Source organism: Parambassis ranga, chromosome 13 (assembly GCF_900634625.1).
Source record: "Parambassis ranga chromosome 13, fParRan2.1, whole genome shotgun sequence".
Taxonomy (NCBI): Eukaryota; Metazoa; Chordata; class Actinopteri; family Ambassidae; genus Parambassis; species Parambassis ranga.
In genome coordinates, this window is record NC_041033.1 from 17,650,430 (window position 1) to 17,677,209 (window position 26,780).

The following is a 26,780-nucleotide window of genomic DNA, read 5'->3' on the forward strand; positions in this document are numbered from 1 at the left end:
GGTGACTGCTATTTGCAAGCTCTTGTTTGTCTCATGCAGTATCTTTTAAACATATTGGCAAAGTTTGTGCATGCTCAGCAGTGGCTCAGTGTTTGATGTCAATACCCAATTCCAAATGGGATGAGGAAGAGTACACAGTTGGTTAGTGTGTATTGTCTGTTTGTATCTCAGATGTCCGTGCTGCTCTAATTTCGTAACAATGTCAAATATACTTTGTGTGTGTAGCCACTTCGATACATAAAGGTGAACGATGTGCTAGTGGTGAGAATATATAAGCGTCTGTGTGTATCTTGTAAAGTGTATGCATGCAGTGTGATCAGTGGTAACCCACAACATAGGCCAGGTCATCAGTAAGGAACGCATCGTCTTGTCGGGACGACTGAGACAAAGGCTTTTGTATGACCCTTCAGAGGGCAGCTGGGAACAAAGCATAAAATGTGCAGCGTTGCATTAACACCTATAGAAAGAAAAAGATACATGGATTAATCTGTGTGATAGATATATTGAAATGTGCTTTCTCGTAGGCCTCTGAAAATCAATGGCTATTATGTTTCCTGGATGGGTGTTTGAAGAGTGTCTCTGTGTGTGTATGTATCCTTGCTGCAATAGTTGCTTTGCTTAATGATGGGCTGGTGTGGCCCCGTGGACATCGTTTGTCCCCTTTAATTACCTGGAGGTAGAGATTGTTATTCATGGTGAGGGACAGGGGAATAGTCGTCTGTACGCCCCCTTCCCTTAGGCCTACTGCTATGAGCATTGATGTAGGAGGATGTGCAGAAAACAGATGCTACCCCATGATTTCTGAGTGTTTGTACTAATGATGAGCTCCACTAGGCTATCTTTCAACCCTTTAATGGAGGTTCGGCCTGATTTAAAGTCTGGTTTTATGGATGGAGCAGTGGTTTCCAACTGCACATGACCAAAGGCCATACTGCAGCTCTTTTATGCAGTGGGACTGTATTTCTTTACACTGGCTTGTCCTTATGGAGTTCAGGAGAAGGCAGCTTTATGTCAAATCCTGGGCTGCTTGCTTTTAAAGCAAAACGTTCTGTCAGAATAACTGCAAACTGCATATTCATCCATCATGATCGTCTCCAAGACATTTTTAAAATTGATATTTTTTCTGCCAATCGGCCATTGATTGCTATTCCTTCGACTGCAATATGAAAATATCAGAGACAAGCAATATGTCTTATTGTTAAGCTCAACTGCACTGTGAGAACTCTCTTTGTTGATGCATTCATGGATTGGCCTGTGTTGGTTGGTGCTAAACTGAGAGGCATGAGACGGAGACAAATAGTTAGAATAGTTAAACATCCAATCCAGAGTGTTTTTAGCTAGTTTTCAGAACAATCAGAATGAGTCATAAAAAAGTCCTTTGTCATCTTTTATCACATGAGGTAACAAGCCATGTCATCCCTGGTGACCTGGCTGTTGTTTACTTTCACACTGCCAAATCCTCTTAAAACATGATAACTTTTCATCTCAGTATTATTATTACGAGACACACAGAGATTACAAATATTTGTAGTTCTTAATATGGATATTGATTGTTATTGGCAAAACTGCTTGGTTTTCTTCCACCTCGTCCTCTATGTGAGTGTGAGTGTCTATGTTGCCTGTATTTAAGTGTAGGATGGAATGTGTCCCAAAGGCTGGCTCTAATTCCCGGTGGTGTCCATCAGACCCCTGTCCCTTGAAGGTCTGACAGAAGGAGCTATTATTTTCTCATCGCCTTGGTGGCCCGTGTCCCTTGGGAGGGGCCCCACCACGTGACTGACAGCTCCGTAAACATAGCCAGCCCCAGGGTGACTGAGTAAGAGCTCACCACAGTGACGCCCTTGTCCCGCCTTTTGGCACTCCTCCTCCTTCTTTTCAGACTTTTATTTTCTATATGTCTCTCTGTCATGACCTGGTCCACCCTTAGCCTGCCCATATTACCTTCACGTGACGCCCAGGGTCAGGAGTCACCTGTGCTGCAGCGAGGTTATTTCTAACCTTGCTGTCCCCTTGCTACCAGCTGACCAAGAAACAACAGTTTGGTCATCTATTATATTCAGCTAAACCTCTTGTTCTCCTCTGTGATATTTTCAATATTTTTAGATGCACTCTATTAGTTCCTTTAATGCAGTATCATAACAACATCGCAGGGATTGCATGGGCTGGCACGGTTCCTCTGCGTGTGTGTTAGTAGATGTAACTCCTGTGTAACTAAGACAGATGACTGTGTCAAGGTTGTTTCCCCACAGGGCTGGGAGAGTAGTTCTCCTCCCTAGCTACCCTGCTCCCTCCACTTTGCAGGTTTTTGCTGGGGCCTCACTGCTTATTGTAATGATCTAATGTAGATTCAGGATCAGCAGGCAGGGACATCCATCTATATCAGGGTGTAGGAGACAGGAATACTCTGTGTCTGTCTGCTGGTTTGGGTGTCTGTGTTTATTTGTGTGTTCCTGCTTGTGTTGAGTTAGTGTAAATGAAAATTTTTTTAGGGAAGTTGTAAACAATAACACAAACCAGAAATCAGTGCACCTGACTGATAAACAAGGCTTTTATTTACAGCATCTTAGCACTTTTAATTTAATGTCTAAAGCTGATTAGTTATCAGTAACTTTTCATAACACTAATCATCTAAGAACGGCATTTGGAAACTCTTTCCATTCTCTTGTTAGACAAAATATGAGACCTCAGTATAGTGTACCACTGTATTACAAGTCTCCTGTACTCTTGTATGTAACAACATTTCCCATGTGGAGTGGAATTGCTTTTCATAGAAGCCTTGTGGCTGTTAGCATCTCTTTCATCGGCATAAATATTTACACACCTAAGCACTAATTAGCATTAAGTTACACTGTGTTTATCAGCTCATTCGTTATTGGTTAGGTCACACAATCCTCACTAACTGCAGCTAAATGTTAACACTGGCCAGATTCAGCTATTGTGTGAGAGGCAGTTGTGAATAACCTAAATGTCTAAGTCCTTCAGTCTGTTGGTGCGTGTTAAACTTTACAGTAGATACAATTACTTTGTGCCTGATATAACGGTTTATATTAATATAAACAGTGTTACTAACAGCATTACTTGTTTCAGTAATAACTAATCAAACCTACTTACTGTTTCCAACCTTACAACGCCGTTACTGTTACTGACAATAAATTGCAGCATTACTTTTTAGCTCACTGCACTTCTCCAAGGAAAACTGTCTGTCTGTCTTCTGTCTGTAGATCCAACTGTCTTTAAATCATTACACAGATCAAAGTGATTGTTTGTAAAATTGCCCCCGGATGTGAGGTTTTATTGATCTTCTCAATTAGTTTCAGTTCATAAATTATTATACTTCCCAATCCAAGATGCTGAATTATACCTTAAAGTGCAGAAGTTGACAAAGTTCAGCAACTGAAATCCCATTTATTATCGTACATTAATTCTCTCTTGACATCCTGTTAATGGAGGTGGAGATACAGTATAATTTAATTCTTTTGATGTCTCTGTCCTCATATGCTCCTGAATTATAAAGCACAGCGGTGGTGTTGACGCGTATGAGCATGCGCTTGAGTAGGTCTCTGTTTAAGAGATGTGTGGGCTGTAGCTCTGCACTTAAGACGACGTCTGTAATCACAACAAGGGCAACATCCCAGGAGGCTGCATTCTGCTTGGTCTGATTTAAACCCCAACCCTGGCAACAAGTTAACACTTGTGCCGTACATTCAGATGTACCATACCATTAATAACAAAGCAGGCTGGGTAACCATGCAGTACAGTAATTAAGGCACTTTATGTTAATGCACTTTGCGAAAACATGTGAGTGCAGAGTTCTAATCTAGTGTGAAACTCATATTCAGCTCAGTATTATCTGTCATTGCCTACCACAATGATGATAATGCAAAAGGACACATCTGAAAAAAAAGCATTTTTGTAAGCTTTCTTTGAACCAATACTCAGGTGGAGCTTTTGTGGTGACAGGCACTGTAATTGCCAGTTTGATTTGGCAGGAAATATACTCTCATGCTAAGTGGAAAGGGGAAGAGACAAAATCATGACTGAAGTAGGTATGTTTCCTTGACTACATTTAAATTTACAGATGTCGATAGAGAAACCTCGGAAAGAAAAGAAACAAAGTTTTGGTCCACTTTGACCCACAGTTTTAATTGGCTGAGGGAAAGTGAGACTGAAATCTCTGTCTGTCAATGTGTGAATGCTCTAATTAACTAGAACCTCGGAGCATTGTAATCTCTGGATTTTGGGGTATCATAGTGTATTAACTTTAATTAAGCTTGTGAGCTATGCCGGCTAATTAGATGAATGTGCTTATTTGTAATCTGGATAATATGAATACATTTTACACAAGCTCAAATCAGTCAGTCTTGCTAATTACAGTGTGTGTGATAGCTCTAATTGGTGATTGTGTGTCTGCCTGTGGATGATACACCATAGCTGCTGCTGCTGCTGCTGCTGCTGCTATCTCTGCACTAGGCTTAGGCTAATGTGATGAAATCCTCATGGAGAGATGATGTGCTCTGCTGAAGGCTGACAGTCCCAAGGAGTAGGGCTCACCATGTCAGAGGCTTGTTGAACCACGTACATGTTCAGGACCAGTGCTCCTGTCTGTCAGCAACGAGTCAGTGCAAACCCACTGTGTTCTCATTATCTACCTGTTTTTCCCCTCTCTTTTCTACTCTGTGTGATGAGTGCAGCTGTCGCTGTTTGTTCCTGTACAGTTTTCATGTCTCATATCACACATTTGATCTTTGTCTGTAGTTTACTGGAGCATGAAAGTCTACCACTATATGTTGTCAGGGCCAGTGGTTTGAAAGTGGCAGGGGGAAGAAAGAACTGTATCAGTTTCATAGCTCTGATTTAAACCAGCTCATTTCTTTAGAGAGATAGACACTACAGTATCACTCACATTTACTACCAAACTGAGAAATACAGTAGTTCAGTGCACTGAAAGAACAGTCTCTAATGGGAGAAATTTTGTTTACCCAATCTACTCTATACACAGATATTGTTATTTTATAAAAAGAAAAATTCCATCCTTTCTAATGAACCACCATGGGGCCTTATTTCGCATTGTAAAAATACAAACAAAGACTACACACCAAAAAGCTGTGTTATCATAACTGAAATCTTATGGTGGACTTTCTACAGTCTAATTTCTTAGCTTGTGCTCTTGACATTGGCAAACTTGTTGTAATGTTCTCCTGACTGTGACACAGCAACAGCCATGTTAGTTCACAGTTTTACATGTGCAACACATCTTTATTAATTGGTAAATGTCTTACATACAATTCATGGTTTTAAAATTGGCCATGATATCTGTGGATGCTCTCATTCATCCAAGTCATTTCCAAGAGTTTAAATCGAGGCAACTGGACTTAAGGATTGTTTTTTAAAGACATTTTGCCACTCCCCCAAGTGGCTTCTTCAGTTCTGCTACTGTTCTGGTTGGGAATCTGAGTTTTATGTGTTTAGGACCTCTTTGGGTGGATCTTGCAGGAACTCACATGACTAAGATCCCTATAGTTGGTTAATGACCATTAACCATGATACATATGTTTCCATTTCTAACTCTGTGGCTTCCCTTTTTAGAAATGTTATAATATACAAGTTAGTTGATTTATTTAATTTTTAAGTCTTATTTTTTTAAGGCCCTAAAGTGTTATATACCACAGCATTGAGTAAAGGATCTTTGATTCAACCGTCTTTGAGAAATTAGCTGCCTTACATCAAACTGTTATGATGACAACCAGGTTAACGTGTATAGATAAATGATACAATATAATACACCGCAGAAGCAATACAAGCTATGTCAGGTTATAAATGAGCAAGAGAACATGTTGCGTGGAAGAAACGGAGAATGTGCCTCTGGCCCCATTTGAAACAGATGCCTGCAGTCATGTTGTCTTCAGTCTATCTGTGTGGTTCTGTATTCTGTTTATTCAGCTTGAGGCATTCTCTGACAGCTGTGCTGAAATGAGCTCTGCAAAGTTAGAAATAGGCTAGTCAAGACAAAAACAGCTTTGCACAACCAGCAGTATGACAGTTCTTACGACACACAATAGGGAACTGCAGTGTGGCAGCAATCAGACATCACATTGAATAGATGAATAAGGGAAACAAGCTATAACTATGATCTGTACACAGACTGTAAATGCAGCGCAATACCCTGATGTTATACTCTGTCACATAAGCCCTGCTGGAAAACCTACCTATTTATAAGTTATTACCCACAGCGGGTTGAAATATATAAGGGCATAGGGGAGGCAGAAGGAGATTGCCAGCCACTGTCACTTACTGTGAATGAAACCTCTGTTACTCCTGTCCTCTAGAAAGTGCATCTGAAACACACTATTAACTTTCCCATTGCTGATGTCACTTTTTATTGCCCCATGGTTTCAGGTCTTTCCGACTTGGCAGGCTCTGCTATGCTGCTTTCCAAAACCAGATAGATGCTTTGTGTCACAGCACAGAAATACAGCAATGATGGAGATATTATTCTGAGGATTTAATTTTCCAGAGTGGGTTTGTAAAGTGCACCCTTATGATGATTAATTCCAAAAAAACAAAAACTGCAGTGCTCTGCTTTGGGAAAATCATCCTGTGTCTAGCTTTTGTTTATGAAATCTTGCACATCTTTAAACTTGGAGTGTATGTATATGTTAACAAAATGCAAATGTAAACACCTCTGCTGAATAATAATGCTACGCATCTCAACATTGAAAGGCTGCAGATGTCAGGATTAATTATTTTTATCTCTACAAATCAAAACCCATATTCTATCACTATGTTTTCATCCCTGCTGGTGGCTGTGACAGATTTTAAAGCTGAGTAAGACAGGTCAATGAGGTATCTATATGTAGGAAAGTGCTACCTTGAGAATGAAAGAAGAACAAGAGGGTTTGAGTCTTGGAAAATACCTGCAGCTCCGCCTCCTTCTGCTGTTGGTGTAGGTGAGACTGAGTAATGAGATGGACCAGTTTCTTGGATAAGGTTCATCAATTAAAACTACACATGGAGACATATTGGTTGCTGCAAGATAATCTGGTTAAGGGTGATTTATTACAACTATTATTAATGAGATATTATTAATGACAAGAAGTGTATTACTGTACCATGAGGGCTTAAGCTAGCCATCAAGGGACTCAGTGGTGCTTTGCATATGGCAGAGGGTAAAACGTGTGCTGCTTTTGTGTGCACCACAATAGCAAGTGGCATTTGAACATGCATTTGCTGCATTGTGCAGCCGTAATTAACATTGCATAATCTACCTGCTTACAAAGCAACTTTTGTAATTAGAGTTATGATTGCAGCGGGATAATGACAGTGATTCTAGGGCAGATAATGACTGTTGTGCTCTTGGCATTGGCTGCATTGTTTGTGTAGCAGACTTCTGACATATGGGACACAAAAGGACACAATAGCCAGCCTGACTGCCTTTGTTCCCATCCAGGCAGACCCAATCACTGCAGACAAATTACACTATAGGCTGTCCAAATGATGCCAACCCAGGGAAAACGGTTCAGACACATGAGAATGGCCCCATAATGTAAAAACCCCTGCTACTTGGGCAATCATGGAGAGGAGGCTCGAGTCAGAAACAGAACTTACTGCTTTAGGACCACATTAATCCATTCGTAGACAGACATTTGCCACTGTCGGCCAAGAAACAAAAACATACTGATACAGTTTGTTATTGTTAATTATGCTCTCACATTCATTAGCTTAAAATGTGTTTTCTATTTAATAAAGGTCTGTTTTTATTGATAATAGTAAACAAATGTTCGGTAATGTTTACAGGAAAAAAATTCTTTCTGTAGCATTTAAGATACATCATTACAGTGTATAGTGTCATTGCTAAATAGGATGGGACGTTTTTATGGTAATACAATTTCACAAAAACCAAAGAATCATCCATCTTTTTCCTGGAAGAATGGACTTGTCCTTTAACAAGATGGTGGAGCATTTATTCAAATAAATTAGAAGTTGTCAGAAATGGCATCTTGATAGGAGGCACTTAGGCCCATGGCGTCCATGGCTAAGCTGTCAGTTGGGATAGGTCCATAGTGCAGACTATGGACTAATCCATCACCACTAGCTGAGGGGCTGAGGGCCATGCGCTTGGCTTCTCCCTCCAGGATATAATCAGCTTTTAATTTATCACAGATCACATTCATGAGAAGACGGATCACTATGGGGAGGCCTTCTGTGACCAGGCTCATCTCCTCAGTCACAGTGGAGTGCTTTCAGCTCTTCTAATTTTTCCTGTTTTTTCACCTCCATCATTTTGCCAGAGACCCTTTACTTGCAGTTAACTATCCTATCTTTTCCAAAAACACAAAATGCCCATTATGGCTTGAACAAACTGTCTGAAATAGTTTCTACCATTGAAAACAATCCTAGCAACCACCACAATATATAGAGGCGATGAACAGAAAGTGGGGCAGGGAAGCACAGTCTTTCCCTGTGGAATGGATGAAGCATATGCTATTATGTAAGTCAACTGCAGGGCGTCCTAATGGTTTCAGATTTGTTTCTTGTCCCTCGGTGTTGCCACAGTCTGCACTGTGCTCCCTGCAGGAGAGTAGATGATTAGTAGCAGGACTTGGAGGAGCACAAGAGATGTGATTTACACAAAAGGGGAAGGACAGTTCAGCCACATGTCGTCCTCCCTCCCCACAGATCACTTTACGGATCTCAGGGAGGTTAATCCTTTTATTGTAATGAAGTGAAGGTGCATAATGTGAATGTGAGATCCTTAATCCAGTGTTGGCATTTTTATGAGGAAGGAGCAGCTATGTTGACACAGGGAACAGAGTGCTTGAAAGGTACAAGAGCTATCAATCAAAACGTGACGCTGACATTGCACAACACAACAAAATGACATGCTTAATGAGATTTGCAGGTGTATCTATACACCAAGACCAACTCCCCTTAATACGGTTTTTGCGCCATGCACCTGTTAATGTCTTCTTTTTGACCAAAAGTGTGGACCTACCTTAAAAACTGCCTTTTGGTTTTACTATGGCAAAATGGTTTTTCTGAACTCTCTTACTTTTCGTTTCACAGTGGAAAGTTGTCAGAAGCGAAGATGAGAAAGGAAAATACATTAAAAATGAGTGAATAGAGGTCCCAGTTAGAGGTAATGGGGAGTCCATTTTTATACTTTAAGGTGTCCAATTAACTTCCCCTTTTTAAGTTACTTGCAAATCCTCCATTTAAACTTTTCACCTGAGTAATGTTCAGGTTCAAGGATATGGCACACACACACATTGAAGCCCATTAAGAAACTTCTGCCAGTTGCAAAATGAGAAACGTTATATATATGTTCATCCATGGTAACAATGATTGCTGTTTTAATGACTGATTTCAGTTGAGTTAAACTGCTTGGGTCATGTGGATGTGTCACAATGAGAAACCACAGGTTTTGAATTACATTACCTTGGTTTTGTAGGCATTCGAAAATCAATTGGTGGGCAGTGACTGTTCTGCTGACGGTTCTAGTCTTTTGTGTGGAGTTGGTCACTGAGCCAGCAGCAATGCTTCTTGTCACTGCCTGATTAATTGGCTTGAATCTATTCAGTAGTCATTGAGTCAGATAAAGAGAGACAATAAGGGTCTTTCATTCCTCTCAAACTGAATTGGTAGTGAGCACAGAGGAAGCCACTGAAACAAGTCTTGTAAAACATGCTCATTCCTTTTGATGGAAGTGGAATTAATATTGAGTACAGAGGAATATTCTGATGCGTCGTCACATGTGTGTTTGTTGTTTCCAGGAGAGCGCTTGAATAAAAGGTCCTTTATCTGTAATCTTTCTATTCATTAATCAAATGGAACAGTGACTTGAATTACACGTCCTGCGTACCACTTGCTTCTGGGTCGAGCAAGCCATCTCACTGCCGCATGTCCCACATTCTTAAACCAAAGACCCCTGGCACCGACTTGTCACAGCCACCTCCTGACTGGTAATTGAGTATTTATCAGATTGCCTGCAAGAGGATGATTCAGTGTTTATCTGACACAATTATCAAGAATAATGGAGGGAACCCAGTTTGTTACTCCTCCAGGATACCGGTGTGCTTTGGGTTCAGGTGGAGAGACAGAAAGAAACTGCACTAGAAATCTTTGAGACTATCACCAGGGACTTCTTTATCGGACAATTAGCTGGGAATACGCTTGTCATCTTCACATGCAAATTGAGCAATTGTGCAAATGCAACACATAATTCATTGGCTGTGCTGTGACACTGAAGGAATGAGGTGATGATAACACACTGCAGCACTGAACTTCCCGTGGTTGAGATCTGATCGACGGCCTTTTCAGTGGCTCTTCTATTTCTGAAACCAGGAAATGTATATAAAAGGGTGCAAGAGTGTCCATTGAGAATCTGAAGATAAGACGGGGGAAAGAAGCTACTATAAGAGCAAATTGGTATGCATGTGCCTTCTTTTTCCTGCAAACCTATTACAGAAAGAAGAGTGAAAGAAGCAGGAAAAAGGGATAGCACACAAAGATGGTACTTCCAGTAATAAGTGGCAAATAGTTGGTCCATTTGGTGTTGCTTGAATTAAAAAGCTGTGGTTGTTTGGAAGAATTAAAGGATTTTAACACCTAATGGAAAGTAGTGATGTATATAATACAGTAGTAGGTCTATAACGTGTTATAACAAAACCTATAATTTAAGCATTGGTAGCGCTATGAAATGAGCTTTTTCCTTTTCATTGTTGTCTACACTCACCATCTTACTGTGGAGAGGCAATGTTAAACGTTCTTCATCTGAAAAAGGTGCGAGGTAGAGACTCAGTAAATCCTTTGGTGCCTTGGATTTTATGATAAAGCAAGTCCATCATATTTTAGTTGAAGCATGTCCAATTCAAAAAGCATGTGATGCCTGGAAAAAGAGCTGCAAAGAGAAAATCGTAGTGCATAACAGAGAGGGAAGTCTGAAAGAGAGAGAGAGATATAGTAAAAGACCAGGAGACGGAGCAGTAGAGGTTGCCTGGCTTGCTGGATGTAATCAAACAAGGGTGAACAGGTTGCTCCACAGATGGCTGATCTGGAGAATCCGCCGATTTATTTTCATGCTACAGACGGTCTCTGTCACTATGCACAGGTGATGTCAGCGCAGCGGCATTGTCTTACACACACCACTAAACTCTGATGCTTTTGTCTCACCTGTCTGAAATCAATTTGACACAGAGACAGTGGGTGTGTGTGTGTGTTTATGTGAACAAAATGAGATCCTGGCTCTGGCTTTAGCAACTGAGAAAGTCGATTTGCAGTCTTCTTAGCATTCTAAGCCTGAAGTCTCTAAGGATTATAAATAATGGATTCAAATACAATTACAATGTAAAGGATTTTATTCGAGAAGTGTGATTGTTTGATTGATTGATTGTTTTTTGTTTACTTTGGTTGCAAAACTATCTACTTTGTTTACTCTGTTAAATATTTGATGTAAAAGACATAAAATATGTTTTAGTTATGCAATCTACATAGACATCATTGATACACAAGCAGTCTTATCTGTTTTATTTTTATGTCTCTCCTCAGTTTGACATTGAGTGATGCCTGGACAGTGAGAATCATAATGCGTGGCACATGGTCAGGGGCCACGCCCCTCATCATCATGGTCTTGCTCAGGCTGGCTCAGGGCCAAGAGGTTCTACTAGTCCCAGGTAAGACATTTGGTATTTTTTTCTCTGGCCTGGCATGTTCTCTCATCAGTGATGGTCTAGCTCCATCATCATCAGTGTTATTGTCTGTCACCTTAATTGTTGTTCTGACTGTATTGCTTGACACCATTGCTGTAGCTTATTGTTGACATGCAACTGGAAACCTGAAAATCTAAAGAGTCATTTTGCCAGTTTCTTGATGCTGGGTCTAAAACTGTTTTCCATTCATTGATCAGAGTTTCTGAGACTTCTGACCTTTATAGTAAGAAAAACGTACAAGGTCACCCTTATTGTTCAAATGATGCAGATTGACATGGACATGGATTGACAGTTGCAGACCTAGATAAGAATAAATGAAGTATACTCAACAATTGTTATTCCATAAAAAGCTGTCAAAACATGTGAGCCTTGTTTGGCTTGAATACGCTAATAGCAAAACATACTATTTTGTCAGTATGAATCAAGCTAGTGTGCAACTTATTATTTGAACATTTTTGAATTTATGGCTGACTTGGATTGATGCGCCCTGTAGGGGTGTAATGAATTATATTTTTAGGGTCCAGAGTTTTGATAGTATGGTAATTAACAGCAGATACTCTGAGCCTCATGAAGATGTTGATGCTTGCTCATATAAATATGATATGATAATAATATGATATGACAAAAATTACCTGTCATCATGTTTATGTTGCTATGCTTAAGGTGTTTATAGTACTGCATATGTTAGACTGAACTATTTTGATGGTTCATTGCTCCTTCATCACATATCTGAAAATCTGAATGTGAAGCCCTTTTGTGAAGGACTCTGTAGTTTCTGTCAAAAAGTCAGATCTTCCCAAAAGCAAGTTAATAATCAAGAAACTTTTTTAAGAGATAGATGATGAATAGATAAGTTACTACTTCTTTGTGGAGTGGTGAACAGTGCATTTTTTCATTGTTGATCATTGTCTGTCGTGATAAGATTTCAGTGATCAAAGGATAACAAGAGCAATACATTATTGTATTTTGTCGTCAAAGTGGAACAATGTGCAGTTTGAAATCAGTTTTTCTGCTCACCATTGCCAGATAAAGAAATATCATTTGTCCTCTTTAGGTCCTGATCTGAGTCATTTTTGAGATTAGAGTCACACCTGCATCCTATCTCATTTGCATCCTGTTGATTTCTCTACTGTTTCCAACAAGATTTCATCAGACAACATGACAGATCAATGCAGTCCTGCTTAGCGGACCATTTCACATTTCCTGATTTTTCTTACCAACTTTTTCTGGCTGCACTGCTTCTTTCTATTGCCTTTCAGTTTTCATTCATTTTCTTTAACCATGTTCATACCACTACCATTTTCCTCGCATTTTCTTATGCCAACACTATCTAGGTAGCAATTTACTTGTCAAGCAGAGGGCAATCCCTCTACTTTGATTTAATGGTATGCATGTTTGTGTGTATGTGTGTAAGAGCATGTGTGTGCATGGGTGAGGGATGACTACCTTGGCAAAAATGCTTTCACTCACCCCGCGATTTGTGACTGGCAGCAGTTAGAGCTATATTAAGATTGAATTTATCTGGGTGGTGAATTGACACTTCTGCTTAACACTCTGATGGCATCAGAGTGTTATAACCAAAGGCTGTTCTTATCTCACAGTAGTAGCTAAACAGATACAAGGTGATACCCACAAGAATTTTAAGTGCTGAGTGATGTATCTATAAGTGTTAGGAACAAAGAAATGAAGTTTTTTTTTTCTTGCGTATAGCACCTGAAGCCTCGAGCAAGGGGTTCAGCTTAAATGACAATTCACGTAAACCAAAGAGGAATGTCAGATCTGAGTTGTGGGTTTTACTTTCTGTGTGTGTGTCAGTGGAGTGAGGGTACTGCCATAAATATCTAGATGCAGAGAAACTGAATTCCACCAGGGCCATGTGTCTTTCTGCCTTTGTCTCTCCATGAGAGAAATGTCAAGGCATCATTTTGATTTTCCTTTCTCTGCATACTTCATGACTGACAGCTCTTTTAATTTCTTTCTTTAAGTAAATACCGGCAGTTCCCAAAAGCAATGACTCCCTGTTTCCTTTTTTAAAAGGCATATTCATCCGTTGGGTTCTGAGGTACTTCGTCAGCTCTCTCACATTCATGTGTAATGTGTTATTATTATTCTGTATATACTGTCTCACTCTGGCAAAAATAGGATACCTGACTAGCATGCCAGGAATTCTGCTCATTCTGAATAATTCTGCAACTAATAGTGTGTGCCCGGTCCAGGATGTAGGAAAGACTATTGTAACACTGTGGATAGCTGAGGATGACACAGTGAATGCCTGTCTGACTTTTTGTAATCTTAACTATCATAGCAGGCTTGAGCATCTTGTTAGCTGCAGCTTCAGTCCTCCATCTGTGTCCTTCATGTATGAATTCTAAATATTGGGTGAAGGTGAAACATGATCACTGTAGAATTTTTACTCTTTAGCCTGAACCTAAAATACTGTAAAGATAAGATGTCATTCAAAAGGGAATCATTTTTATTTGACCAGGTCAACAACAGCCACTGTATAATGTGATTGAGTCTCTGTCCATCAGCACACACTTTGGTTGTTTATTGGCCTATTTGATCTGTATATTGTTGGGTGTATTAGGAGTGATGTAATGGCTGCTCTTTATTATGTCTTCTGTCTGGGGTTTTTTTATTTTTTGGTAAGGCAGTAGTTTTCCCCATAGCATAATTCTCTTGGCTTTTTTGAAGAACTTTTTATTAATTTTCTCTAACGCCCTGCCAGGCTCAGTGCAACAGGTGCCCCATGAATGAGGAGAATGAAGAGGGTTTTGGCTGAATGTTATTATTGATCTCCACAATATTTGTAGACTTTAGCAAGTTGAGAATTACACTCCAGTGCTATTAAATATGTATGTCTCTTATGACATAAAACGGATGGTTTTTCATTGGTACACCTGCCTTTTAATGATTGTCTAGAAAACCAAACTCGACAATAACAGAAGATACTGCATTTGTCATACCCACAGTGAAACTAATACAAAATCTATACACATTTAATTTAGTCATCCATTGCCAGCAACTCTAACCATTTTTGCATTTTACACAGTTTTACATTATACATTTTACTCGAAAGCCCAACTTAGGAATGTATTTTTTTTGCAACTAACCTGGAAACACAAGATATGTGCACCCCACATATTGTGAGTCATCCTGTACTGTGCATGTCAGGTGGGAGAGCCAGGTCCTGTGCTGCACTGTGGTCCCTTTACATTCAGTATTCATCTTGCACACCACCCTGAGGGTGATTAAATATGTGGTTAATACAGCACCATGAGAGTATTGAATTACACAGGAGCCATGCTGACCTTTTTAAATTACAGAACCAATTGTGCAAGACGGCAGAGGAAGTTTATAACAGGTACTGCCAAGATGAAGCCAGGAGGAGAATGGATCTGCTACCACTGTCCTGCTGACGCTGTCCTTATTAGTGTTCTGCACTATAAGCATCCTATTTGACACTCGCACTTTCCTTTCATTCAGTCACTCTGGGTTTTATTTTGCTTCAGCTTTTGTCTCTTTGTCTAGATCTTGTGTACAAATAGTCATTAGAGCATTTGCGCACAATGCGACCCTCCCCCCCTCTAATTTGACATTTCATTTCACCGTCGATGGGACACGTATCACTCTTGACACACATTGTAGCCTCCCTCCATAAATCTTGATCAGTGGCCTTTTTCTCAGATGCACCCTAGTCAGCATATTGGCTTTGCTGATATCTGAAGGTCGTCTCTAATGTCTGATTGAATTTGAAGCTAAAGCCAGAAAAATGAAACTCTCTGCTAACGCCGGTCACATGACTCCATGGAGTCACAGCCATTTTTCAGGGACGACTGTACTCATCTTCAAAACCTGGAGCATTCAAAACTTGACTGGCAGTGATACAAGAAACGTTGCTGGCAAAGGGTAAAAAAAGCTTTTTACCAATGAAAAAGTCAAAATAAAATACCCAGACATTAAACTATTTCCCTGTGCGCCAGCTTTCAGGAGTGATTCCTGATGGCTTTAAACAGCACTTTGCAAAATGTGCACTAATTACATTTAGGTGAAAAATCTTTATTTCACCACTGTGTTCTGCTCTCTGTTCCTCCAAGGAGAATGTGACATTACTAAAGAAAGGATTGAAGGCTTGGGACTTTATGCAATGAAATTCTTGTGACTGAATCATTTTGAGAAACTATACAATTTAGTGACACTATTTATTCCATTAGGACATATTAAAAAGCTTTGTCAAAGAAATGCGAAGCTGTTTCTCTGAACAATGTCCTTTCTAATATTTCAAAGCAAACCAATCTCAGTCTAGTTTTGTGCTTGTCAGTCTGCATTATTCTCATTTTCAGGTTCTCTGTTTTTTTGTGGATTAGGGAATGTGTGTGCTGAATGTAGTTTTACTAAACCTTTACATTCTGACTCCCAGCTTGTTACATATAAAATCTTGGTCAAGTTAAATTTCACATTGTAATTTAAATCTATTGTTTAGCATTAATGCCTTGCACAGCCCTAGCCTGGGCCCTTGTCTGACAGCTCAGAATTACACAGTGGCCGTAACATTTGAAACAGTTTGTTTTTATATTAAAGTGTTCATTCTTATCTATCTTGTATAAAATATTTTTTGCTGTTAGTAGCAACAGTAATTTAACTTGCTAACTGCTACTACATCTGCTAAGGACATCATCTTCCTGTCTTTGTTTTGCCATCATCACCTTGGATGTTGAAATAAAAAAGGAGAAGCCTAAAACAGGGCCAGTGCTCAGGCTGTAATGAAAGGGTCTATTTAGCCTTAGTTTCACCAGACAGGGTGAGGTCATAGTTAGGTTTAGGAGTTTCATTTCAGTGTCAGTTGTGGTTTACTCTTCAAATTTTCTTCTCTTTCACTTCCTGTTTACTTGTGCTTTTCAGTTACTGCTTGTAGTTTTAAAGACAGCAATCTTAGTTGTTATATTTATGAAAGGATCCTGGTTGGTTTATCCTTTCATAAACTCTATCTTAGAAGATAAATCTATTCCACCTACACTTCTGCGTTTTCACGGCTGCCGCAGTGAGGACTGTAAAGTGCTGGTACCTGCTATGTTCTCTTGACATCTGTTTCTGACACTAGAGACCCTATGTGATTGTTTTTAAAGGAAGAGAAGGTTTGAATACATTTATTCGTACATTTTTTTTTTGTTTTTATGATCTTCTCTTTGTGCTGTTATGTGGTTTTCAGATTCTTCCTTTACTTTTTTGAATGCTTGTGACAGCCTGCAGTGATTCAGTGATTAGGAAACGGAAACAGTCTGTTTCATCCCTGTTTTTGCAAAAAAAATGTAAAAAATAAAAAAAAAACTACTTTGGTCACAGATAAGCATATTGTTGGAAGCATCTGACACTTTCTCTGTGTCCTGGGGCACAGAGCCCAGTGCTTATCATCTCCCTGCCTCTCACTCCATCCGACCACCATTTAATTACAGTGCAGGGCACAAGCCAGCGTTTCCTCATCACACTCCCTCTACCCTCAGGCCACTATTTAATGATGAAAAATCTGCTCCAGGAGATTTGAGCATTTGTTTTATTGTTATTCTCCTTTCTCTTTCTTTTTCTTTTTGTCATAGAGGTTTGTGTCTGTGTGTAAGGTGGGTGTCTTTTTACACAGCCAGTGTTGTCTCCTCACATATTTTGCTCTCAGGCTTGAAATATTTTGTCCTGAGCGTTCGTTCTGCTGTTCCTGTATTTCACACCTTTTGGCTATAGCTTCACATGTATCCAGCGTTACTTCACCTTGAACCTCACCTTAGTACTCTTGTGGTTAGATATGTAACAAAGTTGGTCAAAGGAGAAGGTGGGATTTGCATTCCCTTTAAGGAACCAAAAGAGATGCAGAGAAACGCAATGAGACTGAAAAAGTGATGCATTGCCAAATTGTTTTCAAGTGATTGCTGAAAGTTTAGAGAAACAGAAATGGCTGGTGCTATAATGTCATCATAAAATGTGCTGACCAATTTAGTAATCATTACCACCTACATCTACAACCTGTTAGGCTGTTCTAACTAAGTTATAAAAACATGTTCAAGGGATTTGTACATCCAATTTGAAACATCCCTCAAGCAGCAATATGTTTTCCTTTTGAATATTCATTCAGTAAGACTCAGCTAGTGGGTTTTATTCATAAACATTCCTATGAATGTTCCAAAGACAAGACAATGAGATCACTGTCTATACTTTCAAGCTTCTATATTACTTTTAAATCAAAGCCAGACAATATAGCAGCAGAACAATAACAGCTTATCTGCACCGTTTTTCCATATGTCCCCTTCGTACATCTGTCTTCCCTGTTGTATGTGTACACTTGTGTGCATGCGTAATATGACGTGCCGTGCATGTTGCAGAGTTTATTGATTTCCATAGAGACATGACACAGGCACCTCTGCACCTCTGCATCTTTTCACCCCACTCTGCAATCTGCCCCTCTTACACACACACACATTCACCCTCCTCCTTCCTCCAAGCCACAACATCCCTCTCGTGGGGTCTGTGCTATGGGGCTCTGGGAGAGTGTCATCCCACAAATGAATTTCTCCTCACATCCCTCTCTCCATTAAAGAACCTGTTTGTGCTCCTACAGCAGCTCGCTGTTCTCCCCTGCAGCTGTTTCTGCTCTCAGACACAAGTACTTGTTATTTATATACCTGTGTGTTGTGTCTACTCTGGTGACCTGCATCTCATGCACAGATCAGCAACACCCATTCTTTCTTTCCACTTCGGCCTTTTTTGATATGATTTTGTTTGTGTGAAATTATTGTTTTTTTGACTATTTGATAATTTAGTTTGTCAAATCAGTGTGGAGGCATGTTGCCTCCAGAATGCAGGAGGTGCTCTTCAGACAACACATCCTGAGGGACAATAGCTGTCCAGCATACAAACCAAACATCAGTAACTGATCCCTATACCTTAATAAAACATAGGTACATAGTTCTTTTTCCACTGACTCTATTATTTGAGGTACAGCATTAACTGTAATATAGTGTAGTATCTATCAATTTTTGCCATATGTGAATTTGAACTTTTTCAAAGAGAGGTATAACAGATTTAGTCTCTGCTTGACTCTGCTACAGTCAATTTTCCTACATGCAGGACCCATGTTATTGTGGTTTTACATATGGTGGGGTGCACAACAGGCATCCGTTCACAAACTGTTGATTTGGATAGTGTGGTTGGCTGTGCTGATTTGGTATCCTGGCAGGACTGGCAGACAAATTGAGTAACATCTATGATTGGAAATCTATGTCTCTACGTGCTTAGCAGGAAAATGAACATCTTGTTTGTATCTGTAGAAATAACATACAGACATACTTTTTACTTTATGCACCAGGCAATTTTGGCTAATCAGTGTATGCTTGAGAGTCTCTATGATGATCTGTGCAGGGGAATCGATTGGTAAGCACAGTTTGAAAAGTTTTATTGAAAGAAAAATAACAATTGAATGGTAATCTCTCTGAAAGTTGCTGCTTTATCTTGATTCTCCATTGAATTTGTGCTTTAAAGCAACTGCAGTACCACTGGGTATTCTGTGCCTGTCGCCCAAATGGTCTTTGTAAAGTACTGAATTGTGAGCTCAATTTCTCATGCACGCTCATCTTTTCCCTTTCCCATTTGAGACAAGATATTAGAGATGATCTCCCCTTTTCTGGCAAGTGGCCATTTTAAATGGAAGCTATTTCAGCCCTTTCATTTGTCAATCAGCCTGAAGAGTGGGTCTCCAACGGTGACTCAATGTGAGGCTGTAATTGTCAGCATCCCCTTCTGCCCAGTGCACAGCCCCACGTTTTGCATGTGAAAGGATCCTGAAAGAAGACGTGAGCACTGAATTAATACTCAAACCACCTTTTGTCTCCATCACTTTGGCTTCTGCTGCCAGGAGACACAGCAGCACAGATATACGGACAATTGATGAAGAAGAAGGGAGGAGGAAGAAGGGTTCTTGACTTTTTTTCTTTTTAAGCCTTTTTCTAAGTGAAAACTATTCCACGGTGCCTGATTGATGGGATCGAAAATAAAATATTGATTTTATTTATTGAGGCTAGTTAAAAGAAGTGGAGCTAAAATGCAATGCTCCAGACCATCTTGTTCAATAAATAATTCAGTAAATAATCATGTTGATTAGAAAATTCTTACTAGTAAACACAGAAACATAAACTCTGGAGACACACCTGAAAGCTACCAATTCTGAAATTATCCTTCAGAATACTCAGTTTTAAAATGTTTTTGCAGATTTACAGTGACAGAAGCAACAAACATGGTAGTGACTACTGTTCTCATGCAAACTCATTGTTTTCTACACTATTCAGCTACAATACTTTGTTGATGTCAATAAGCTCATAGTTGTTTTTATATAATTTTAATTAGCAATAGAAAACAACTAACAGGTAACAAGTAACGGGTGGGAACAACATGCTTGGGAACATATTCCCATCACAGCTGTCTGCCATGCTTTGGCAATGTAAGAAATTTACTCCCAGACAGTTTAAAAATATATATACTTTTATTACTGTGAGGGAAGACACTGATCAGCCACATTAAACATTCAAATCTTTACAATCCTATTTAGGGTTTAGGGGTCAATTTACATAGGTGCAGAACATTGCTCAGAGTATCTACTGCCTCAGCTTATTTGCTTATTTTCATAGTTCATGTTGCTGCATCCTTTTTTCCAAACTATACACACCTCACTGTCTGCTCACTTGCATATTGTAATAGCTTTTTCTTATAAACAGGAGTTTCTGCAGATTTGCAACCTCATACACTTTGACGTGCTGTGTACTCTGACATGTTTTTTTTATCTTAAAAGAGCATTACCATTTAAAAAAAAAAAAAAAAAAAAACAAAACAAAAAACAAAACAAAAAAAAGTTAGTACCTCTGTGGAATCCATCTGTGAGACTTGGGTGCCCATGACCATTCTCGGATGTTTATTCAAGAAGTTCAGACTCAGTGATCTAGACCAGTGTTTTTTAAGCATTTGTTTTTTTTTTCGTTTTTTTTTTGTTAGGGGACCTACTTTTTAAAGAACACAATCCACTGTAACCCAGTTTGTTTTAGTTTGTATAAATCTTGAGATTTGTGGATAAACTTCCCACTGATTTTTTTTAATATATTGTATATATGTCTAAGCTGCCATTTTAAAAAGATAAAATCATCACTTCATTGTATGCTTTCATCAACAGTTAAAATGATTATATACTGTAGATGCAGCTGTCTTGATTGTTCAGCTGCTGCCTAAAATATATAACTTCTTGACAAAAGCCAATGTAACCAAATCATTATCCCCCCTCTTGGTGGTTTTAACATTCCAGCCAAAGCTGCCAACATGTTCCTGGTCTACACTTCTTTTCACAGTAACGATAACTAAACAATGAGACTACAGACAAGCTGATAGTGGTCTGTCGAGCAGCCTTGTCGTGTATTGTTTTTTTTTTAGGAAATGAAATGCCTCTATTTTATGAGTTTTCTTATCTATTGTTTATTGTCCCACCTGCACCTCCATAATCTCTATAGGCACTCATAGTCCAAACATACTGCTGTCTATTCTGCACATAATGGTTTGGATAAGAAATGTTAGAGATAGGATTACTTTCTACACTTAAGGAATTTTCTTGTTAGATAGAGAGAAAGATAAAAAAAGAAATTAGTGCGGTCAGCTGTGATGCAGTTAATGGCCAGATGCTACCTACATTTTTTTTAATCTGTTTTGCATCAATGTTTGCCTTTCAGTATGAGTATCTCTCCCTAAACTCCTACGGCATCACAACACACTTTATGTTCCTTGATGACATAAGATATTTTACAAGAAGTTTCCCTGGATAAAATCCCCGCACTGATAATCATGTCCAGGTAATAACCCTGTTTTACAACCCCATTTTCCTAATGTTTACAGCAAACACACGCAGCTTTAATTAACCAAAGAGGTGCTCCTGTTGCTCCAGAACAACCTCAGTGGATCAATTATTTTCATTTAGAAACACACAAATGACTTCATGAGTCAAAGGGAAAATAACTTTGAAGCACCAAAAACTTGCTAATGAACACTGAAAGGCAAGGAAACATAAGATTAGCATACTGTCACCACTAAATGCCATCCAGGAAATGGTGTGCACAAAGAAAGTAGAAAATTAATTTGGAACAAAAAGCCAGTGGAAGATTTTTCTACCCTTATCTCTCCATGTGAATTTCACAAGGAGCAGGTTGACATTGGTTTTATTACCACAGAGCATTGATGATGAGCTGGATGAGCGAAAGTGCTGACAAGAGGGAATGTGCAGGTGATCAGTCACTGGCTGGGTGCCCATCACAGGCGCTCAAGGATGCTGAGAGGACGTTGGCCTCTGTCATGTGGTTGCCTGAGATGAGGAGACCTATGGCAGGGTCAAGAGTGGGGGGTTAAACGTACACAGCTGAGCCACAAGATTCAAGAAAAGGGGGGGGCATAAGCCGGACACCAGATAGTATAAATACACACCTACAGGTACACATTTGTTTGTACAGACAGCTTGATGGTGATGATAATGGCGTTGATGCTGGTAGAACCCTGATGGCATTTAGGTGACTTATGTCAAGTGTCAGCTTTTCTGTTCCTCTTTCTTCCGTCCCCTGGAATCCATATGGTGCACTTCCCCCACTCTGTCTCTGCCTGTCTCATATTAATGTCATATTTCTGAGAGTACGGGAAAGAGAACAGAGCTACCTCTACCATCATGGTGTTCTTTGCTGAGTTTTATTGCCTGTGTCTGTCACACCTTCAGGCTTTGCTGCACAAGTGCAGCTGTGTACTCAGCATTCACTTTTATCAGCTCTGTGAAGTTGATTGCGCCAGGCGTAGCTTGAAGGTTACAGTGCCCCATGAGCAGCAGCTATTGAAAACGATATATTGATATATCCTTCATAAGCATTTTATTGCTATAAGATTAGTATTAGTCACAGTTTTTTATGCATCAATAGCTTTGATGACAAGTTAATGACCATTGATAAAGAATTTCTGACCAGACAGATACATCTCCTTCACCAGCTTGCGCCTTTACTTGTAAAATGTCCGCCTTATCAAAAGAAGGCTTCCGACAGGTTTCTTCGAGTCTACTTTGATATGAAACTCACTTGGCCTTGTGTATGTTGAAAGAGATAATGCTCAGTGTAATAGTTCCTCCTGTCTATACCAGCTGTGAATAAATCAATTCCAATTTAGGTGGTGGGTGATAAAATCCACTCCCCCTGTTCTGGGGGAAAAAAGATTTTGAAGTTAAGTACCAGCTAGAGTTAGAGAAAGTATCAAAGTAGTTAGTATAGACCAAAGGTGTTTACTTAAAATGATAGCGCAAACATTTAATTTTGTACTGAAACTAATAACTTTGTGGACAACCCAATCTCTCATGAGATGATGAGTCTCTTCACAACAGCATAGAGAGAGCACACTGTGTTGTGACAGTGATGCCCACTGAAGAAGGCAGGAGTCAGCATCACAATACATGTTCTGAAACACTATCAAAATTACTATACCTAGATTTTGTTGTGCCAAAGCATTATTTCAGCACTTTTTGTATACAAGCTAATGTAAGGTTTATGTTAGCAAACTAAGGGGCTTGCAAACATTACAGTATAAACTTTTTGACTTTTCCCAGAAACACTGTATACATGTTGTCTCTTTCAGGCTCATTTTTACAGTTAGACACCATATAAAACATAGCCTGTGTTCTTTTGGCATTTTATTAGGTTTGTACTGTAGCTGAATCAACATTGACTTACATTTCTTATTTTTACTCAGCCACATCAAGTTTAGATGTCATGAGTCAGATCACAGCCATTGATGATAATAACGCACATCAGATCATAAATATGACCTACTCACGTGTCATCAATCAATAGGCTGTTATGGCTTATGACTGATGCATAATGACTGTGTGACTGCTTTGCTGGTTTTAATAGACTTTACATGGCAGATGAAGGACAAAATGATTTCATGTCCAAACATGGTGACTGAACACATAAACTATACTGACATGTGTGTAGAGAAATCGATAAACTTTCTCTGTTTTCTTAAATGTATGTGTTATGGACAGTTATCAATAGTTAAATAGGAGTTCCACTGTAATATTGTGTGAGCGCCATGACAGATTTGTGAGAACATAAAACTTGACAACGCTACAATGCAGCCTCTTTAGTGTCAGTGACATCATTTCCCTAGCCTTCTGCGTTCTCTGTTTTGACTGAAATTAATTACTTCTAGTGCCCTTTATCACTATGACAGTGCAAAGAGATGTGAAGTTGACAGTGTTGACTTCATTATAACTCATTTCCATATGAATGACAACACTGAATAGGCCTTCAACCTGCACACTTACCTCCACTCTGCTCATAAATTACATGCACATATTCCATTCTACTTTCCTGTAGAGAAACCAACATATTTCCATAGATAACTGCTCTTCATAATCTCTGATGGGTCTTTTTTCTTTCCGTTTGTGACACAGTATCAGATTTTATAGATTAGGTGGACAGGGGTGTGAGGGACAGTATTATTTGCCAGGGCTCCTCATCAAGAAGACCTGAAATCTACAGAATTTCGATTGATAGATTCTGGCCAGGGATACAGGGCATCTTATCAAATGGCCATGCAGCTCTAGACCTTTGTGTGTTTGGTCATTAATCTTGCTGTCAGTGAACTGTCATTCGAAGTATCTTTTACCTTGTCCTTCTCTTTCATTGTCCTGACCCCCCCGTGCTTGTGATCACAACCATCAGGAAGGAAAGCATTTCTCATCCCTTCTCAGGCTTCCACCCATACACCACTTGTGTAATCACTTGATCAGAGCTAGATTTGATGATGAGTGGGCTGAGTTGAGGTTGTGGCCCACAGGGTGGCTCATCTTTACCTGTTACTGATTGAAGAAATATAAGAACGCTTTCTGAGCTTTCTTGTTTCTTGTCCTTTTCAAGGTTCTTTGTGCATTGAAATGTATAGTGAAAAAATGTTCACGTTCTGTAAAGCTACAGTGAAGCATGGTAAACCTTTTTGCATGCTGTGTAAGTGGACTAGTGTAGAAAATGTCCTCAGTGTGTGCTGACACGGCCATTCTGTGCATGTCTGAGGGAGAGGCCAAGGTGCTGAGCTCATGTTTTCTGACCCAGCAAGCCTCAACAGCAGTAAGATAAGCATAGTGATGAGACTCTCAGTCAACACTCTCTAAAGTTGCTTTTTGAAGTTGAACTGCAGTGTAACAAAAAAAAAATGTTACAGTTTTATTCCTGTGTTCTTATGTGGCTGCTATAAAGAAAGTGACTGGTGCTTATTATTATCTAGAGAAGTTAATTATAAAGATATATGATGAATGAATGATACCTACAGATTGAAATGGGAAAAAATATTGAAGATATTTTCTTGCCGTGTACGCTTAAGCTGCTTAAAACTCCTCGAATTGCATTGTGACACCTGTAGAATGAAGAAACTTAAAGGGATGACATCAAAACATAAGCACATTCTTGCTCCTTATTCTTTTTTTTATAGAATGTCCTCTCTAGATTTTTAGAGTTGTTACCTTAAAGCAGGGCAGTCTTAACCATACTCTTAACATATCCTGTGATGTTAACAATAATGAATGGAAGGACAGAATCCGGTGTTGCAGTTACAGACTTTAATGAGCCCTTTAACGGCAGATTTAACACTTGTCTTATAATTTTATAGTAGCCATTTAAATCGATGGAGAAATCTTCCTGCCATTTTGAAAAAAGCCTTGAACTGAACCCAATGAAAGACATGGACACTCTATCTATTTAAAAGCACATAGACAGTCATTAGGGATATGAGCGTGTCAATGTGGATGGGCTTTACAGCATTGGTCAGCTCTGATTGCTCTGAGATGGAGCTGCAGGGTTATGTCAAGGTGACTATGTCAGTGTGTCATTCATGTGTGCCCTCATGCAGAACATTGCTTATTTATACATCTGATTTCTCTATTCAATTGGTTTTACCGCCCCTGCGACAACGGATCAAGTCAAATTCCCCAAAGAAGTCTACCAATCAATAGTGAGGTTGCTGACGCAGCTCTCCAGGACGGGGTGTGACTGAAGAGCTGACAGGGCTCACATCAGTCCTTTCAGACATGTCCTCAGCACATCTGACATAAGCTGTCAAACACTGACCCCTTACTGCTACAACACATCAGCACCACATCTGTGGTAAAGATTTACACTAGTTTAATACCATTTCATTACTTTCTTTGTTGGGAATTTGACAAGCTGACTTTTTACAGTCATTTTACCTCCACTATAGTCAAGCTTTCAGAGACCTTGACATTTCTAGATGTTTCCTGCACTCTTGCTATATGTTCAATGAAAACTGGAATGCTTTCTATTGATTTGCCATCCGTTGCATGGTTGTGCTGGCTCCAGCAATGAAAAATACTCTTCATTTCTGGAAAGAGAATGGATAGATAATGGGCAAATGGAATGAGCACAGCTACTCAGTACTCCGTACTACTCCTGCAGTTTGAGTGTGATTAAACTTTGGATATTTAAACAGTTATTCCCATTTTGTAGAGCATTTCATGTTCCAGGTGATCAGGTTTAAATTCAGTTTGTTGAACCAAATTTTACAGTTTGTCAGCATGGATTTCTTTTTCTTTCCCATTATTATTGTCAACCGAATTTTAATGAGGAAACCCCCAACCGTGCATGACATAATCATCATAAACCTGTATGAAATGTTTATATCATGGGATATACATAGCAGATTACCTGCCACTACATTGTGGTAAAATAATTTCATCCAGTGGTTGTGTGGATATGCACCTTTCTGTGATCATGCATCTAAACACTTTTTCTTGTATACCTAACTCTGGCCATATTTACCTTTATAGCTAATATCTCTTCCCTGACCTATCGGTGCAGCACTAGAGCTGTCACAAGCACTAATTTAGTAGTGACAATCCATCACCTAGAAAAGGCACCATGGCTTTTAGTGTATTAACTAACACACATTAACACTTCCCTGCATGGTGAGGCAACCCCCACAATACCTTTTCTGCAAGCCATTCTTTAAACACCATTGAAG

At 39.4% G+C, this 26,780-nt stretch overlaps 1 protein-coding gene across 1 annotated transcript in view; it reads left to right on the top strand.

Annotated features, from left to right (window-relative positions):
• robo1 (roundabout, axon guidance receptor, homolog 1 (Drosophila)) overlaps nt 1–26,780 on the top strand; it is a 273,594-nt gene that overhangs the window by 86,242 nt on the left and 160,572 nt on the right. Inside the window, exon 2 of the mRNA XM_028419011.1 lies at nt 11,545–11,669. Coding sequence (XP_028274812.1) covers nt 11,582–11,669 — 88 coding nt within the window. The 5' untranslated portion in view covers nt 11,545–11,581. The remainder of the gene's footprint in view (nt 1–11,544; nt 11,670–26,780) is intronic.